Source organism: Daktulosphaira vitifoliae, unplaced genomic scaffold (genome assembly GCF_025091365.1).
Source record: "Daktulosphaira vitifoliae isolate Bord-2020 unplaced genomic scaffold, ASM2509136v1 Scaffold_1, whole genome shotgun sequence".
NCBI lineage: Eukaryota > Metazoa > Arthropoda > Insecta > Hemiptera > Phylloxeridae > Daktulosphaira > Daktulosphaira vitifoliae.
Window position 1 is genome coordinate 87402585 of NW_026099572.1, and position 14090 is coordinate 87416674.

Consider the following 14090-nt stretch of genomic DNA (forward strand, 5'->3'; position numbering starts at 1 on the left):
AATGTAATTAATTCAGTTTGTATCTTAGTAAATTTTTAATAAAACATAAGGATTTGTTTGATAAATAATTTTTTTTATTTTTGATTCACAAAATTCTTAAAGATTTAGAAAATTTTGTATAAATAACAATATTGTTTTTTTATTTTTCGTTTTCAAAAAAAATTGTTTAATTTTGTGCATCTTGTATGTTGCTTAGTAATTTCAATGAGTGTAACTAAATGCGTGATGAACAAAAAACTTAAGTATTCGAAATAAACTATAAAACTGTTCAAATTGTTCGATTTGTTATTTTATATTTCAGCCAATAAAGTAAGCTTTGAAAGTTTTGTCAATTATGTTGAATAGCCATAAGAACTTGAAGTTTAAAATAAACTTATGTTTTCCCACTTTATGAAAAAAAATCGACACAAAATTTCCTCAACTGTCATGTTCTAATTTACATATGATTATTGTGTTTGTGTCACATTATAATAAAAAGAGTTTTCATCTATTTTATCAAAAATCCAACTTTCTAAATGAACATATTGAATTTTTACTCGAGGATCTTTAAAAACTTGCATGTATATAATATAATATTCAATATTAATAAAGAATGAAGTATTAACGCTTGATATGAATTTTAAATGCATTTAAGAAAATTTACTTGGTGAATGTCTCTTTGCATAAATTTTCTTATTAACATCTATAATTATCTTTGGTATTTGGATAAGATTTAATTAAAATTATCTAGTATTTTTCAATAGGAGAGGGCTTATACCAAAAAAACAAACTATATTTACTATTTTTAATTCACTTCTTACTTAAAATGTAGGTATAGCAGGACTAACGGAGACTAAGCTTTTTAGCTTCCCCTGGATACGCCATAGACAATATCAGACTAGGTTGGAATTTTTTATTTTTTGATCTAGTAAAAAAAAAAAGTTAAATTTAAAATTGCCCAAATTAATACGTTTTGCTATAGTAGAGTCTCAAATAATTTTGTAATATAATGAATTCATATGGAATTCTTAAAAACATAATAAATTAATACGAAAATAAACTTAGTAACTTGGTTAGCGAGTTTTTATAGTTGTTGATAAAAGTATTTTTAATCACAGAATAACAATTCGTTTATTTTAATGTTATTGTTAATTTTATTAGTGTATTTTTGTTTTGTTTTAATTGATTTGCAAATGAAATTGTTTACTATAAAATCGTATCGAAATTATGCATTTTTAAGAAATAATTTTTGAGTTATAAGTAGATGGCGTATTTAATTTTTAGAATTCAAATTTCAATTTGCTCGATTCATATCTTTCATTTTACATTTCATTTCAAACGCTAAGATTATATTAATAATTTAACAGCCGTATATGTTGTATTATTTTGAGAAATATATAAACGCCAGTGTAAATGAGTGAACAAATTTAGGTTGCAGTAAATCTATAACGAGAGACTAAGTATTAAAAATTTGCCATGTCAGCGGCATTGTCATCCATAATTTGGTTTAAGACGGCGAGGAGGGGTAGATTTTGAGAATGAATAATCGACCAGCCCCGGACAAGCCGCAGGCGTGTTCCTCTCATTATTCAACTTCTGGAATGGTTAAAAATGTGCAGCGTCCATAGAAAACAACGTTGACCCGTTAATCTGGACGAAAAAATGATTACACAGGTCTGAAGCAGTGAAATTAACAGCATACCTCTTTTTGAATGGCTCATTGTTTTTTTACGATTCAACTTGTCAACATTATTCATTAGAAAATATATGGGAAAATATATATGGGAAACAGAAACAATTACAAACAAACGCAGATGTATATTTTGTATAAATAAATAAATGTATCATATTTTATAACGGAGAAAATGCTGTGTTTATTTTTGCCAACGGTCCCATAGAATACTACGAATGTATACGTTTTTGTTACAACAGAAGTATGGAAATGAAAAACTAACATAAATTGTCAACAATTTAATACCATTGATAATGTGTTTGAATAATAAGCGCATAAAACAGTGTTATAATTTTCTATAGGCATAATGAAATTTTTACTTACACAGTGCAAATGACTCATCACCTATTGGTTGTATCTGTAAAATGGATTATGTTTAATCATGAGATTAAATTAAGCAATTTTACTTTCATATTTCAAATATCACTGAAAGTAATCTATATCAGCAGTTAATCTACGTGTATTTAAATTTTGCACATGTTGACATAGACGACAATAATGTTGATTATTCATAAGTATGGTACTTGATTGATCTTGAATTTAACAATCATTAATAACGCCAGTTGAAAAACGAAAGAAATTATATAAAAAGAGCTCAGTTAGCTATTATTAAGAATAGATCATAACTGTTTTATAGTGTGTCAAATGAATATAAAACCATAAATTATAACATAAAAGAGTGATTCATAATTTTCATTTATTCATCAATATAATATTTAAAAGGGCATTTATATAAATGCTTCATAAAGTAGTTATAAAATATTATCATATTTACAACAAATGATATTAATGTATACTTATAATTTTTTACAACATGCAGACAAGATTTACATAATTATTTAGTATTGTTTACAATTTTTTTTTATAATTAAATTAAAATTAGTGTTTTAAATGAGTATTGAACAGCAATATGTTATTTACAACCTTTCAAGATATGGAATCAACATTTTTTTCAACAGCGAGTGTCAGCGTTCTACTTTTGCTTAACAATAATCGATTTTTAACATAAAAAGCAACAGTTAATTTTTTTCTTTTTAATACCCGTGTCAATTGAGCACTATCCTCATTTATTTTGATTAATTAATCTTTTACAGTTAACTCGTTTACTTCCTTCGTTAACCTTATATTTGATAAAGCCTTTTCAGTATACAAAAAATCCATTATTATGTTTATAAAACTTAAAGTATTTTCGTAAATTTAAATGAGAATTAATTATTAGTGAATAATGTTTCAATTAACATAGTTTTTAATAAGCAAAATTAAATTAATAAAATGTTACCCATAAAAAAAAGTTAACATTTGGGTTCCATAAAGAAATGTATTATTTATTAACAGTATAATTTTTTTTTTAAATATGGTAACTACACAATAGTTGTAATTAAGTGTTATAAAATATTATAATATAATATCTAGTAAAACATCAACGACAAAAAACTACATTTTCTTATTTAAAACAGATTTTTGAAAGGATTATCAAACCGATCATTAAAATATGGCTTATATTCGGAATAAAAAACAATTAAAATTTTTTAAACTATAACATTACAATTAAGGATTATAAAATAGAAATCAAGAAATTATCGACAGTGTTACACAAGTCTTTATTTTTTAAACAATATGATAAATTTTATACAATTATAATGATTAACCCTGTACAAATCAATTTCATTATAAAATTAAGGCTTTAATAAATAAAGTATACAGTAAAATTAAATAGGAAATAATATTTAGGCATTGTGTAATTGTGGTAACTGTAAACTAATAGTTTAAAAATAGGAAGTTACATATATTCATTGAATGTGGTGGTATGACACTTTATATGACTAAAGTTATATTTACAAGTTGTACAAGACTCATGAGATTAATTATAAATTTTATCGTTGTATGAAATGTTTGATGTCTACAAAATTCAAGACAATCAAATAAAAGTTCAGTTTCATCACTAATTTTTTCGCTACTGAGCACATACCCAGAAAATCGTACATTAAATTACAATAAAATTTATCAGGTATAAACAAATTTTTTTAATCGTCAATTATTAATTTATTATACATGTATTACGAGTATTATTTACATAATATATGAGTGACTTATATGTTTTATTTTTGCTTAAAATGTATATTAAACTAATGAAATAAATTTCATACACAAAACATCAATTAGAAAAGCAACATATATATTTCTTATCTAACTGATATGACCAACAGGGGCAATGCAACGAACCACAACATCACTTCAATTCCAGAAGCGGTTGATTTTCGACGGGATATTGCAGCCATAGTATCACCTTAAAAAATTAATGTTTAATTTACTTACTTTCTTGATGTTTCAATTATTTTAACTTATTTAATAACTATGGAAAAAATTATATTGATTATGCAGATATTCGTATCATGTGACAACAACGTTAATATTTATTTTATTTTTATGTTTTTGGTGGATTTTCAGATAAATAACATTTTACAGTGAGAACAAAATAGTGAAGGGTTCTTATTAATTTTGTATTTGAGCTTTTGGAATTTAATGAAATAGCAGATGTTTCAGTAAGTATTTTTTTTTTTTAATATTCCCAAAAAAATATCTTTATTAAAATAAATGGTTCACAAAAATATAAAAAAGCTAATGTAAAAGCACAATTTATGAGGGTTGTTTTTAGTTGCAGTTTAAAAAGTACACTTTATATTGTTTCCTTTAAAGAAATACTTTATAAATTAAGTTAGAATAAATATTCTGTTTTATATTACTTATGAAATTATAGAATGTTATTAGGATTAAAGTGAAATAAATTCTTATATCCGACCAGACATAATGATCAGACTAAATAAGCAAATATTCTTTATTTATCATTTGTAATTATGCCTTAAAATTAGCCAAAAAACTTATTTATTTGGATAAAATAGTGATTTATTTTTTTCTTCAAAGAATGGAATTATTTAAATTACAAAGTCTGTAAAAAACTAAATTAAAAAAAAATACTAGCATTAAGAAGTTTTACGGAACATTGGAAATTAAATTGTATTTTGTTCATAAATGTATCAAAATTTTAAATTTCACAATTTGATGAACTAACAAATTTCCATTGTTTGAATTGAAATGAAATGTGTTAGATGTAGTTTGGATCGAGAGCTTTGTTGCTTTGCATTGTTTAATTTTACGGGTATTTTAACATCAATCTACATCTAAGTGCTTATATGTTTTCAAACACCCAAGAGTAACATAAAAATGTTTATTTGTATTTTATAACTTTAGAAAATAAGAAAAGTATTTGTTTCAGTTAAACCGAGTGTGAATGAAATTAGCCAGTTTTGGGTATAGAATGAACTCCAGAAACAGTAAATATTAAAAAATGTTTATAACCTTACATGTGAGGCTTACCTTCAGAAACAAAGACGTATACATAGGCAGGTTCTGCGTTTGCAGCTTGACACGTATAGTTACCACTGTCTGTGTCGACAACGTCGTGAATAGTTAGCCTGCTAGTGCTTCGGCCTCCATTTTCTGTATTTACTACAATACCCCCTCTGCTATTGTCATAGTTGATCATTTTTTGGTTATGATACCAAAACACATATTGTGGAGGCTGAGGACTCTGAAAAAAAGTTATTTTATTTATGACTATTTAAATATATTTAAATAGAATTTCTGATGATTGTTTTGTGTTTATTAACATGTTATTTATTTATTTTTATATTGTTAGTAAATACAAAAATATTCACTCAAACATTATATGATTAATTAAATCATTTTATTTATTTATATTTCATAATATATATATGTACCATTCACACATAATTTCAATTATACTCCTATATATTTTTATAATTATTTAAGTTTTATGTTACGGATTATTGTTATGCATAGTGATGTGTGATAATGTGTGTGTAGTACTTTATATTTCTTTCCTGTGATCCCATTTTCATTGGCTTCCGGTGTGTAGACGTTTGACTTTCATTGATCGTTTTTTAACGTAAGTTGACCAACACAAAAAAACGAAACAGAAAAAATGAAAAGTGGTATTTTTTATTTACAATGTTTAGAAAAAACGTTATTTTCGTAAACGCATGTCTATTTTTGGCGAACGCTCTTGAATGACGTTTTTTTTTTTTAAATAAAACGTGAATGTGAACGGCATCTATATAATTATAAATTAAAATAAAATGAACGAATTAATTTTTTTAATAAATGTTAACATGAATGTGTCATTCGGTAAAAAAGGTATGACAGAGTTCCTTCTTTACGCATTGAACATAACGTGAACGCGAACGAGCTCAATTATTTAGTGAACGTTCCAAACACTGATTTTATATTTAATATAAAAAATTGATGTTGCATGATGTCAGTGTACACTGGTTCGCACATATACAGCCTGTCACGCTTTTTTGTCTATGATTTCTTGTAAAAGTCTACTGTCCTGATAACATGAAACGAACCGGTAGGTTTTAGCAGATAGGTACTATGTTTTGTGTGCATGTTATGTGTTTATATGATTATAGGTTTGTAAATAAGTGTATCATTATAAATGTTCTATGTTATAAATTGAAAATATTTCAGAAACAGAGTTAATTTTAACAAAATGTGTGATAAAATAATAAAAGATTTATTTGAAACTAAAATAACAAAATATAATTACTGAATGTAAATAATTTCAATATGTTTTACCGTCGTAAATGATTAACAGTTTCGTAATGCAAGTCATTTTATTACAAAGTGGAATATTTTATAAGGTATATAATGTAATAAGTATTATAAGATATGTACAATTTATTTAATGTATATAATGTATAAACATTAAAAGCTTGTTAAAATTTGGCTAATGCAATGCAAAAATAAAAGTTTAACGTTATTATAGAAATGAAAGTTTCCTGAAAATTAGTTCTTAAAAAAGATAATTAAAAGAAATTGTTTATAAACGATTTCTTTTAATTATATTTTTTCTTTTAATTAAGATATAACTTTAATGAAATTCGATGAAATCAATGATATTATTTATAAGTAATTTTAACTTTTCTTTTTTATTTTATCAAAAATGTCATACATTTAAATAAATTTTGATTAATAAAAAAAATGATTTTATTTACTTTGATAAATCAATATTTTTATGAACACTAAAAAATTAACGTATAATTATCAGCAAAAAATGTTTATTGTCTAGTAAATAATTAATAAATTGAAATTACTGTAGATATTTTTTTTAAAAAAAAGTAAAATTTTAAAATTTTTGTTACAATTTAAAGCAACTATTGAATAAATTAAAAAATAATAAACTAGTAAATTTTGTTAATATACTAAAGTGTGTAAATAATAAACAATAATAAATACTTTTTATTCAAAATATGTAAAAGTCAATAATATATAACACGGCGTAAATAGTATGCAATTTTAATACATTCCTGTTGAGAAAAGGTTATTAGCTTATATTTTTGAAATTTATATGAAAAATATCAATGTAAATAGAAATGAAATTTATAAATTAGCATTGCTCAGGTCAATAAAATAATATTGATTCAACATAAATAAAATACTTGATCATCTTACATATAGTTAATAAATTACTTAAATATACTTAAAATAAATAATAAAAAAAATAATCAGTTTTACATCCATTTTTTCCCGAACTTAACATGCTACAGAGGATGGTGCCCCTCTTTTACATGTTAGCGAGTCAAAGATGGTTCTTGGCTTGATGGAAGGGACGGATATTGTAGACGGTTTGTACCAGAGACAAGACACCGCCCAAGAAAAAATAAAAAAAAAATCTCGTTGACACCCCGAGGATCAAACCCGAGACCCTGTGCCCCGAAACATACGTTTCTACCAACTACGCCAACCCGACCCCTTTACTTAAAGTAAATAATAAATTATTTTATTTTCAGTAAAGCAAAGTGTATTGAACTTAATATTAATAGTTTACTTACCTTTTCGATTATACATAACAGATTTATGATACTTCCCACGTCAACATGAAGTTCAACTGGTCCATCTATGTGAACTTCAGGTACAACTATATGTAAATTAATGAATGAGGACATTATACCCGTTCCAGTAGATATCTATAACAATATAATCCTAGATTAGTATAAAATATAAATTTGAGCGAATAATTTCAATTAAAATTAAAAAATAAATTGATATAGGCGACATATTTTTTTTATGAACTATCTTCAAGTTTTGTTGCTACACATTTGTTTATAATCAAATGTATTAAGTGGAATACTGAAATGTGGTCAAATAAACACCATTTACATCGGACTCCTGAATTCTTTGATCACAGTAAAATTATAGAATATCTACATTAATTTTGAATTCCAACTCGAATTACAATTTGATGAAAAAACGTATTGAGTTTAACGTAAAGCCGTAATTACAAATAAGCATTCTTTTAAAAATTTAGTGAACATTAAATTAAAACGTTCACGAGGTCATTAAAAATACTAATTTTATAATAACTTCATCTAACAATGTGACAATGAAATCTGTGTTTCTCATCATAAAATATTTATCTAAAGGTTCGCCTAATGCATATTAAGCACATTTCACTAATCTACCAACCTATTGTAACTTTTCCCGGCTATCAACTGACAATTAACATTTACATGTACATTTCTGTACAGGTCATAACGTAATGAGCTTTAAACAGATGTGTGTGTTATTCTTTCGTTTGTTTAAGGTTCAAATAAAAACGTTTAAATTATGAAACTCTGAGCAGAACAGTAATTTTTTCCTTTATTTTGTTTCTTGTAGTATAACCCTTATAAATTTAAACTTGTTGTCATTATTGTTCGGCCCATTTCGTTTTAACGCAGTTCTCGCAATATTGTTAATAATAAAAAAACAAGAATTGGAAATTCTAGTTTGGCTTGAAATGTTTTATGCAACTTCGTTGTATTTGAAATAAATATAAATTCAACATGAAAAAAAAACTAAGTTTTAATTAAAAATTTTACTCAAATTGAGTTTATTAAAACAATTTTTTGATGGTTTTAAGTGTAAAATGTAATACTTAATTGAAGTCGACTTTGTATGTTTGTATTTTTTATAATAATCAATTGTTAAAATTTATCAAAATTCCTAAAGTATGGAATAGAAACTTTAAAATTTAGTATAAATCTAAAGTATTAAACAATGATAAAAAAAAGTAACGTGTCATTTAAAATTTTACGGTAAAATTTCTTCAAAGTAATTCTGTAACTGATTCATTACGAATTTAATTTTGTTAGAGTAAGTACGTATTTAATTATTGAATTAAAATTTTTACAGAGGTGAAAATTCGTAATTACTATTTAATGAGAATAGATTAATTATTCTAGCTTGCTATATAATTAATAATAAATATGTATTATATTTTGTGTATTTTTATTAAAATATATTTGACGTATTTCGTACTGACGAATTAAATAAAATCTAGAAAACTCTGTTTACAGTATAGTACAGTATTTACACCATTATTTTTAGATAAATCGTTTTGATAAATTTGATGTGGTAATAAAAAAAATTAGTAGCTAACTAAAGAAGAAACCATTATTGATATTACACTTTTTGTTCTCAGTCGTTAATATGTTAATGGCGATAGTCGTGTCATAGAGAAAAAAAAATACTCCAAATCTGACTCCGTGTAATTTACACAAACAATCCATTTCAGTGGAATGTGCTTGAAATATTATTTTTAAATTAAACTTTCTACAATATTTTAATGATTTTAAACTTGTGTTCACAAAGTTATCGAACAGTGTAGGTGGTAGTTTTTCTATTTAACGCGGTTGGTTTTATTTGCGAAAAGAGGGTAAACACAAAACGGACTTCCATTTTCGGACTTGTCAATTAATTTAAGATGCCGTTTAAGGTGGTTATTTCCGGAAATGTTTACGGGAAAACCATACAGCCGTACAACAGTCTAAGTGGGCTCGTAACAATCTCCAAGGCGAGCGCTTTTAAATTTACCCGGAAGCGTAACGGACCAGAATGGAATTAAACTGTACTCAGCCAATGAGCTTTAAAGACGGCAACCATAAGAAAGATCACACGTCCATTATTCGAAATGCGACATCGAGTGGCATGGCCATCGTAAGTCATATAATTATACTAACGGCTGTGGGTTTTTGTACGCCAACGCCTTTTGAAAAAACAAAGTAATGAAAATATATTATATAAAAGAATGGAGCAAGTGTTTCGGCTAAAAGGGACAATTTTTAGAACGTTACACAAAATGTTTCTCTGGAATTGTTCGATTTGTTGAATTACACCTGGACGGTCTAAGCAATACAATCGAATTAATTAAACAACACGATGGCGGCCAACGATATATTTTGAAATAACAAGTTTCATTTACTTTTTGTGAATACAGATAAAAATACTGATTATAATTAATTTTTACGATAACACTCAGTAGTGTTGCGCAGTTCTCTGGATATTAAACATTTCAGTAACTTGAAGAAATTGACATCGTTTCTTAAAAAAAATTCGGAAAAACTTCAAACGACATAAAAACGTTTTATTTTTTTGCGCTTAATGTTGAAGAAAACGAAAATTTGAATTTAAGGCATGTTCTACATCTGAATATTATTAACTAATGTACTGAATAAGAGTCTGGAACTGTATTCTTAAAACAGAATAAACGTACATTTATTCAAATTAAAAAATTCATCAAGTTGCCCTTTCCAAATAACGAAAACAGCATTCTTTGCTTTGAATGTCAATCAAAAAGTGACTTGCATTAAAATAAATTTTCCTTAAATAATTTCACTTTTTTATATTCGAAATTTTGCTATAAACTGNTTGCTTTGAATGTCAATCAAAAAGTGACTTGCATTAAAATAAATTTTCCTTAAATAATTTCACTTTTTTATATTCGAAATTTTAAACTTTTAAACTGAAAAATTATAAACTTAAACACATAATTATTTTTATCTTACTACAAGTCAATATTTGTATGGACGATGTTGTTCATACCATTGTGTTAATAATTAACTGATGTGCCGCGAAGCCGAAAACAGTTCCAAGAACAGCGGTCGTGTCCGAAAAACACGTGTGACTCGTATCGAGAAACGAGTTAAATAATTGCTACTACAGACCACATACCGCGAAATCGGTTTGTATGGTATTTTTCAACAGATAATAAAGTTCAGGGACTTTATAAGAATTCATGTTTGCCATCATTTGTTTGGCGTCTGGAGTAGGTGTCCAGTCGGCCGTGACGTTGTTTGTGTAATCTGGTGCCTCATACGAGATAGCCGATAGGTGCTCTGTAAGAAACAGCATGACGCGAGATACACACCACTGAAATTCAGTGCATGGCCAAAAATGAGTTTATGGTGACATTTATATTTCAAGTACACAAAACACACTAAAACAAATACGTGTAGTTTTTATGTAATTCCTGCAACTCGATATTTGCAAGGCATCAGTTACACCATTGGGAATATTTGTTGCGGTGATTATTCGCACAATGAGCTGGACACCGTATCTTATCACTAGTTTAGCGTTTTCATAACGATTTTCATATTGTCATCACCATTTTTCAATAAGATAATCTAAACAATCAAGTTACCAATGAAAAGCTCTCTTGAACTGTTCGAAATTGGTACTTCAATTTTAAATTTCAACTGAAATTTTACTAAATACCAATAAAAAATATTACACATTGTATTTTATTTTTTGAGATTGCTAAAAAAACAATGTTATCTTATTTGAGCATATACTGTATATTGGTGACATGTTAATATGTTTTTACTAACCCAAGCCAACTGATTATTTCCCAGTTTATCACTGGAACGATTATTTAAATTTTTTTCAGTAAATAATTATTATAAGAAAATCAATTTCGATTTATTTGAAAAAGTTTAATTATAATTGATTCACTTGTTCAGTTTGATTATACTAGACGAAATTTAACAATTATATTTCTTTTATGGATCCATTGGAAAATGTTTGTTATTTAATTGATTCGGTGGATGAATGGATTTATTTTAGTTTTTATCTAAAGAGTTGAGTTAGTACAAAATTCGGGTAAATATCAATCATGTTTGTTTTTGTTTGAATAGTAATAGATAAGGCAAGATTAAGTAACTGTCTAAAATATATAGCGACTTATACAAGTATTAGAAAACTAATGTTTACTTTTGGTAAAAATATGTTTAATTTGATAAAAATTTACAAAAGATACCCGTACTTTTTTGTATAACACGGAAAGTCATGGTATTATTACTAATTGAAAATAACACACCGCTATCGCCCCGTAAATAATTTAAATTTACAAAAGTGGTTTGCAATTTTGTTGTACAAAACACTTTCAATAATAAATTACTTTTTTGTCAAATGCATTAAAAACGATTAAGCACGTTCAATGGTCTATTCATCCATTTACAATGGTTATCGTTTAGTTGAAATTATAATAATACAATCAGTGTAATTTAATTGTATTTATTATTTTAAAACACCGACAAAAATAAATAAATCATTGAGTAGTAACTGTTTTTTAACATACTAGTAAACCCATCTAGGGCAACTGTTTCACATTCTTCGCTATATGAAACAGTTGTTTTGTTTCATTAAACAACTGTTTGGTAAAAACTCTTTCAAGTTGAATTTTAATTTTAATATATTTTTTTTTGTAAAAGAAAAAAATGTTTGTTATTTTTATAGTCACCTATGATACGTAAAACTTTTTTCAAAAAGACAATTAGCCTTTTTTCATTAAAGGAATTCTTGTATTTACTAGATCCTCAAGAATTCTAGCAATGTAAATAAGACTTATTTATTATATTATAAATTTTATGTCGTAGAGTTGTAAAATCTTTTAATATTAAAAATATATGACGTAAAACCTTTACTACACTTCATAGTAATGTGTTTTAAACTAATTTTATTTTGGTAGCATTAATTTTTCTTTAAGATTTCTGAAATTATTTTTCTACATAAACTTTTGTTTCATGCTTATAGCTGTTCATGGTATAATACTATAAATCACATTTACTTGAGGTAATGCGTCATTTCAATATTACATTACTGGATATTATACCTAAAGGTATTGCATAATAAATCAAGAGTAGGTAAAATATTCTAAACAAAATAATTTAATATTTATATGTATAAGCTACATAAAGTCAAATCATTTTTAAATAACTGAGTGTAATGTGCATAGTAAATGGAAACATACTACATTATTATACCTTTTAACTTTAAAAGATGTCACAGATAATGTGTAATGTTTTTTTAATAATGTAAAAAATGATTAAGTATTATAAGTTCACGCTATCTTAATCTAGAATAACCCTTTTTAATTTTAATATATTTTAATTTTTAAGTAAATAATTAAGTTTTAATTTTTTTTTGTTCCTCTACATGCGATCATGAAATATTATTGAAGTGTCACATGAACCTTCATTAACCAAGAAGAGAATAAATGAAAATATAGTTTAATAGAATTTTAAATAGAAATATATGAATGTTTTATGTTTTTTTAATACAACATAGGTGTACTAGGTAGAAAACTATAGCCAAAGCAACTTTGGCTTTTTTCTTTTGATATTTAAATACATCGCTAACTCTTTGAAAGTTACAGCTAAGTATAATTTTCTGTCCCGAACAAATTGAACAAGACCACAATACATCATTTTTCTCAGCAATAAAACATTAATCTCAATAAATAATTTAGTAAAAATTCACAAATATCACAGACTAATTTATAAAAAGCCCTTATAAACTTATACTTAATAGAAAAAATTACAAAATTAAACTACTCTAGCCTTAAAATTTGCGGGTGATATAATTTGTGCAAAACAGCTAGCCAGTTGATTGATAACGTTATCAATCGTGGTTTAAATGATAACCGTATAAATGATAAGAGGAATTCTGTATCATCGGCAATGTTTAAATATATGATAATGTTTTACGCGGTCTCAACACAAATAAAAAACGTACTAAAAAAAAAATATGTGTTTTGATTTAATTTCAATACAATTGTGAATATTCAATTTCATAATTGGTAATTTGAGTCAATTATTACGTGTGACATTTTGCTATTATCTTAAAAATTTGTATTTATACAAATAATGTTTTTTGATTCAATTATTAATTATCTGGTGAAATTGTTGTTTTACTTTTATGCGCTTGAATTAATTAACTTTAAGTAAGTATTAAACCATAATCAGAAAATTTAGTTATTTTTCAAATTATTTTTAAAGCTACTTAACTTGTAGAAATATTTTTGTTGTTATTTATATCTTACAAATTTACGATTAGTATCCCAAAAAATAAAATATATCATTATAATACATTTTAGTAGTACAAGATATCTATCGAGAAAACCTATTCCAGTACTATTCGTACAGACGGTGAAACTTCACCTAATTTTTTTATACCTCGTACAATATCTTTTCACACT

General features: G+C 25.6%; 1 protein-coding gene across 6 annotated transcripts in view; it reads right to left on the reverse strand.

Annotated features, from left to right (window-relative positions):
- Positions 1-2375: 2375 nt before the first annotated feature.
- LOC126896323 (hemicentin-2-like) overlaps positions 2376-14090 on the reverse strand; it is a 130241-nt gene continuing 118526 nt past the window's right edge. For all 6 annotated transcript variants that reach the window (XM_050668999.1, XM_050669001.1, XM_050669000.1 and 3 more), the window contains 3 exons: positions 7627-7761; positions 5087-5300; positions 2376-3998 (listed from right to left, as the gene is read on the reverse strand). In XM_050668999.1, coding sequence (XP_050524956.1) covers positions 3895-3998; positions 5087-5300; positions 7627-7761 — 453 coding nt within the window. In that variant the 3' untranslated portion in view covers positions 2376-3894. The remainder of the gene's footprint in view (positions 3999-5086; positions 5301-7626; positions 7762-14090) is intronic.